The sequence below is a fragment of the Brassica oleracea genome, chromosome C7 (assembly GCF_000695525.1).
Source record: "Brassica oleracea var. oleracea cultivar TO1000 chromosome C7, BOL, whole genome shotgun sequence".
Classification (NCBI taxonomy): domain Eukaryota; kingdom Viridiplantae; phylum Streptophyta; class Magnoliopsida; order Brassicales; family Brassicaceae; genus Brassica; species Brassica oleracea.
The window spans coordinates 43,330,080-43,336,331 of NC_027754.1; the positions used below are offsets into that span (position 1 = coordinate 43,330,080).

The 6,252-nt window shown below is 40.5% G+C and overlaps 1 protein-coding gene across 2 annotated transcripts; it reads right to left on the reverse strand.

The window, feature by feature from the left end:
• Positions 1–1,771: 1,771 nt before the first annotated feature.
• LOC106306392 lies at positions 1,772–5,369 on the reverse strand. 2 transcript variants are annotated; one of them, XM_013742996.1, is made up of 5 exons: positions 5,054–5,369; positions 4,788–4,937; positions 2,541–4,696; positions 2,021–2,098; positions 1,772–1,870 (listed from the first exon to the last, which is right to left on the reverse strand). In XM_013742996.1, the coding sequence occupies exons 1-3, from the start codon at positions 5,150–5,152 to the stop codon at positions 2,624–2,626; spliced, it is 2,322 nt and encodes a 773-aa protein (XP_013598450.1). In that variant the 5' UTR covers positions 5,153–5,369; the 3' UTR covers positions 1,772–1,870; positions 2,021–2,098; positions 2,541–2,623. The 2 variants fall into 2 exon arrangements, with proteins under 2 accessions (XP_013598450.1, XP_013598449.1); XM_013742995.1 differs by having other exon boundaries at positions 2,021–4,696.
• Between the last annotated feature and the right edge of the window lie 883 nt (positions 5,370–6,252).

The window sequence follows — 6,252 nt, forward strand, 5'->3', positions numbered from 1 at the left end:
GTTCTTCTTGTTTGTGAGGCAATTGAGTAGTTCAAGGAGATGCTGATGCCTCTGGTGCACAAACACTCTTGAGTTTCAATGTTTCATTGAACCAAAATGGCAGAGGAGGTGAAACCGCTGAGTATTCACAAGAGCATTGCTGAGCCTGAGAAGATGGGGAAGCTTGCTTAAGTTTCCTCTTCTTTCATGACCAAAACTTGAGCTTCTTCATTGCTTTCATAACCTTCATTGGGTACTGCTCAACCTTATGAACCTGGTCACTGCTTTTAACTCGAAAGGAGAATGTTTGTAACCGTTGAAGAACAAAAGAAAGTTAAAAAGAAGAATCATTTGCTCTTAATCTTCTTTAGCGTTTTTGGGATCTTCAATCTCTGTGACAATTTAATTTATCAAAATCTTGCAGAGGCCCCACATGCTTAACTACCACTAGTGACATGACAATGCAAGTTATGCCGGTACATACTGACAACAAGGTCCTCTTGCAATAACTTAAATGTGTGTTTGATTTTTTTTTTTTTGTCACAAACTAAACTTCATTGAAAGATTAAACTGGGTTCATTACAAGGTTTTTTAACACCTGTTTGGATATGCCATCCACGTTAGAAACAGAGGATCTACTGACCCAATAAAAGGAAACTGAATCGAAAGCTAAGGATAGAGAGTTGTTGTCGCTGAGGATTCCGTGCAAATCTGAAACATTTGAGCCATCCTTGATTACCGTCATCAGTTTACTTGAATCAGACTCGAAAGAGATTTGTTTGAAATCCAACGAAATCGCTGCCTCCATCGCTGCCAGTAACGCCAACCCCTCCGCCACAAGGGGTGATTTAACATTTGCAAAAGTTTGGGACAGAGGTGTTCCTTCCTAATGCCTACAAACTCCCACGCCACACCCGCCTGGTGCCCTTCCCTGCTCCACGCCGCATCTGACCTACAGATAATCTCGTTTCTTGGTCCTTCCCAACCAGAACTGTTCCTTTTTACACCCTGTTCACAAAATAGAGTCGCAGATGCGATATTGTCAGTCTACAATATAAAGATTTGCTTTAGAGTGCGTTAATAAAGTAGAACAAGAAAAGCTATATCCAAGGGAATGAGAAGAGAAGTGACCAAGGTGCTTTCGCCTATTCAGAACCTCGAGATGTGTCCTTTGAATTCCTCGAACCTTCTATGAAAGCAATCATACCAAGGTTAGAATTCTTTGGACCAGATGTAGTATGAACACAAGACTTGAGGAAAACCAGAAGAGAAACAGATTCCTCCCAATTTCCACGCCGAGCGAAATCCCTTTTTACCCTTCTTTGGATTTGACTGTTCTGTACTGATCTTCTTACCAAGAAACATCTTTCTGTTCTTTGCTATAGCTGCTGCAAGGTCCTCATCATCCACAAAGTCAACATATGCCAGTCCCTGCGAGACACAAGAGCATCAAGAATATTAATCCACCATACTGGCATGCTTCACTAAGACATAAAATAGCAGCAGATAGTCATTGGCAGTATGCATAACTGATATCTATGATGAACAGATTTACCAATCAATGCAGATGGAAAAATATACTTATTATTATTATCTATTCCCTTAAGTTCCAACAGGATTTCATCTAAGCATGATCATACGGAAACTAGGAAATTTCCAGATTCATTTACGGTAACAGTAAAGACTAAGAAGAGCAAATACTAATTCAAAGTCGAAAGTACGAGCATTAGACCAAAGAAGAGCAAATACTAATTCACCTAGAAGCTAGAGATGCTTCATTCCTTGCTCATTCTAGCCACAGAGAAGGACTTAATGGAAACACGGCACTCATAGCTTCCCTTGCTTGTCTTAGCTTTTCAAGGTTTGCAGAATTCCTGAGAAGCTTTATATACTGCAATAACGTTGATTGTCAAGCACGAAAGTTATCATTTTTTTTTAATGAAAATTTGGTAAAAGAAAATTTGTTTTCCTCCCACATTCTGAGTGAGAGACGATTTCAAGCAAATGGAAGGTAGAGAAGATGGTTATTATTGGATGATACCTTCTTTATTGCGTCTGACTTCCAAGGCTAAGAATGAGTTTCTGGGTGCTTTTCTACTTCCCCCACGGTTACGTTTAGCTGCTTTGATATTGGTCTGATTATGCATATAATTTGAACTGCTAGATATTCTCTAAGTATTGTTTTGCTCAGACATGAAGGTGCGTGAGAAACAAGAGGACATGAACTTATTCTACAACAGCTGAAAATCTGTTTCTAGGAACCACAAACAACAGCTCAAGCTCTGTTTCTAGGAACCACCACTGTTTGGTTGGTTTAAGAGTTGTATGAAACAGTTCAGAACTGCTAGAGTAACACAAAGCAACACGTTTTCTTAACTTTTGAAACGTAAAACTATAGTTTTATTTTATGGAGAAAATACAAAACAAGGTTAAGAAGACGCTTGACATATACCAATGTTTGAATTAATCCTCCTATATATGTTACGAAATAAAAACCTGAATAAACGGGGAAAATTGATGGGAAAAAAAAGAAGAAACTTCATCAAGACATTATAAGTTACCTCCCAACACTTCTGTTATTCTCTAACCAATCAACCAATCCATACACCTATTAAGAACCCAATCTCCACTTTCTGTGAATCACTCATCTCCATGGTGGAGGGAACTCCCAACGTGTCTCCGGCTCTTTTCGCTTTCCACCAATGCTAATAGATAAACTCGATGAAGGCTCTACATTTGCTCCTGAATGCTCTCCCATAGCCTCGCTTTGTCCAGGTGATAGAAACTGCCTCAAGCTTAGCGACTCTCTGTTTCCCATCTCAACCCCAAACCCATAACTTTGATCAAAGCGTGGCTGCACTGATCCATTCAGACTAGGAGATCCACCCGACAAGCTCATGAACATGTGCTGTTGAGGGAAAGGTGGCTGTGCATATGGAGCCGATCCCATCATTTGAGGCATCATCACTGGCGTACCCCTTGCGTCCACCATGTATGGAATAGCTGTTCCAGGAACATACATAGGCGATGATGACATTGACATCCCAGGAGGACCAGTAAATCCGTTGTACCCATATATAGGAGCTGGAGAAAAGGAAACACCAGTGGATAAAGAGTTTCCTGTTTTTCCCATGTATAATCCCGCCGCTGGCTCGAGGGACTTACCATTGGACAGGAACGAAACCATCTGGGAAACAGTCTCTTTTCTGTCAACGTCCACTTTTGTACCAAATAGAGAGATAACCGGTTCATCCAATTTGTGCCCTCCATAGGAGGCTGTGCTCCATGGCTGCTGCCCATAGTAGGGACCCTGATCACGTGAATCGATGAAAAACTGTGGCCTGTCATTCAAGTCGAAGTTTACTTCCTTCCCTGATTGCTGAGAAACTGAAGGTGACGCGCTTTGCTGCCCATTGTGACTTAGAAACAATCTCGTTTCCATCTTCAACTCAGAAGGTGGAGGAATGTCATCGTCCTCGTTTGTACAATTCAAATCCAGGTTGAACCTGCTTGCTCCTCGAAAATTAGCTTCATGTGAGGACTCTACACCCCTAGAGTTTGATGAGGAGAAAGGAAACTGTTTCCAGGGAGTTTGATCTTCAACTTGATCATCTCCTACATCAGCTACATTCAGATCGACACATATCACCTGCTTTTCTCTTGAATCCCCGCTAGGAACTTTGTGAGGTGATTCTGAGTGAGATACACTACAAGCAGCCAGCCCTTTCGCACTAAGAGATCTTTCCAATTGCAACGGCGCCGCTACAGGCATACCAGAATGTGAAACAGACATAATGTCATCGGGCTCATCAGGACAAATATCTTCATTGAGGTCAAAGCCACATGGGCTTTTCTCTCTCCCTAACTCAGATTTAGCAGGTTCTACCAGGTTCTTCTCTTTAACATCATCAGCGGTCAGCATCCCATTCTCACGTTTATTGTTCTTCTCATCCATTACATCGTCATCTCCAACATGCGGTTCCTTAAAGGAATGACTTTCACCCACTGATAATCTTTTAGATGGAGAACCTGTGTGTAGATCATCATTATGGGAGTGTTGCGAATCAGACTCCCCACTTTCATCAGATAGTTCTTCTGAAGAACTGTGAGAAGCTTCCCCGGAGTCCACGTCTCTTGCCACTTCCTGTGCGACTTTGGTAGCGACCTCCAAGGCATCCAAAATACCAAGGTCAATATCAGCCGTTGTTTTGTCGATAGCTCCAAGGCGCTGGGATATGGTCATTGATCTAGAAGACCTGCGTTTTTTTCTCCGTTTCACTCTCTTCTCTGTGTTTAAATGTCCCTTACCTTCATTCTCAGCATGAGCAGTCGTCATACTGTCATTCGCAACTTTATCATTTCTACCATGACCACCTGATAATCTAGACGAACTGTCAGAATCCTCCGTAACCTGAGCCAATGAAGGCACATTTTTGCTATTATGGGCAATACTAACATCGTGCGACGCACATACGGTCTCAGACGCATTCCTGCTCACTTCATTAGAATCAAGACTAGTCTGCAAAAGACTATTTTTCCCCAAATCCATACTGACAATAACAGAATCAGAAGACACGGCTACTGAACTAGATGACACTGCTCCAGCTCCACCAGTCTTTTCAAGAAAGTTTCCAGAGATTCCCATCTGCGTTTCCGATGGGCCTTCAACACTATCGAGCTCTGGATTAAGAAGGCTACTAGAGCTTACACCTTGTGCCTGCCACCAACAAATGTAAGCTTGTATCAGAAAAAAATCCATATTATATTTCAATAAAGGTCTTCTTCCCAGTAAATAATTTGGCATATACCTTGGCACTGAGATTAGAAAGAAAAGCGTCTGGCTTCACGGGTTGGGCTTCTTGTTTATTTTTTGAATGAGCTGCCTTTACAGTCTCTGACTCAATGCTTATTTTGTTTGACACAGCCAAAGACTCTTCCTCTACACTCGCTCCACGGGTCTGCAATACACACAAAGCAATAACGTTTGATTGTCAAAGCGTGAAAGTTATCATCTTTGGTAAAATCTGAATTGTTTATAGCAAAAGGTAAGGTAGAATGGGGTGGTGGTTATTACTTGGCAGTTGTTAGCATTTGCGGAGAGCTCCGCGCCTAGGGTTTCAATCTGATGATTCGACGAGGGTGGGGCAGGGTTTACGGTTGCAGCGTCGTCCATCTTCTCAATTGTGATTTTGAGATTAGAATCTATGTAAACCCGGTTCAAAGCAGTATAGTCTCTAATGTTACGAAACTCACCCAATTGGTCAGCTCCTTTGACTTCTAAACCGGTGAGGATTTTGATAAGCTTGAGGTAAGCTCATCGGTTTGTGACACAGAGAAGGGGAGAAAATTGACGAAGAGCAAGGTTGAGAGAGAGAGAGAGTTTAGGGATTTTGATGTTTGATTTCGTTAATTTTTTTCACAATGTTTGCGTGATTTACATATAAAGAAGAGAATAGGCTTTATGCCTATAAATAACTAACAGCCCAATGGACGATAACCCGAGGCCCAAATGGTACTTACCAGATTTCACGGTTATCCTTAAACCTCAAATTGATATGAAATTTCTTGGTCTTGATTGGTTTTGGTAGACCAATTTTGGAAATCAAATCAGTGTGTTATTCACTCAGTTGAACACTCAAACCGATTCTCTATCTCCTCCCAAGTTTAATGATAATTGCAACTCTGGTTAATTAATTGAAATAGGTTGTTAGTGGACAAAATAAGAACTGCTCTGACATCAACTCTCAATTTACTTCAAGATAAATTAAAAATGATTTATTTTTCTATAAAAACTATCGTATATCACCAATGTTTTGCACTAATCCGAATATGTGTTCTGACCTCTGTCTTCTTCCTATTTATTATGTTTTATATAATTCTAAGCAATGATTAAAATTTATATAATCTGAACGTTTTGCGAGAATATAATTTTTGAATCTCTTAGTAAAAATGTAAGTCTTTAATTTTGTTTTCATGTATAAAACATGTTAGGCACTAAGCTTGAGAAATATACGATGTTATAGATTAGTTTTGTGAAAAAATGACAGTGGACTCACAGACCAAGTGTGTCTTATTTTCACATATACTCCAGTCTCGCGAGTTAAGAACTTCCAAAGTTTCAAGAACTACCAAAGGGTGTTTACATGTGTACAATGGAAACTCACGCTACCCCAAAAGTATAAATTTTTTTTAACAGTCTCCCAATTATTTACAACATACTATTGATACACGAAGTGTGAATGCTATCCCTTTACTATTATTTGAGGAGCATTG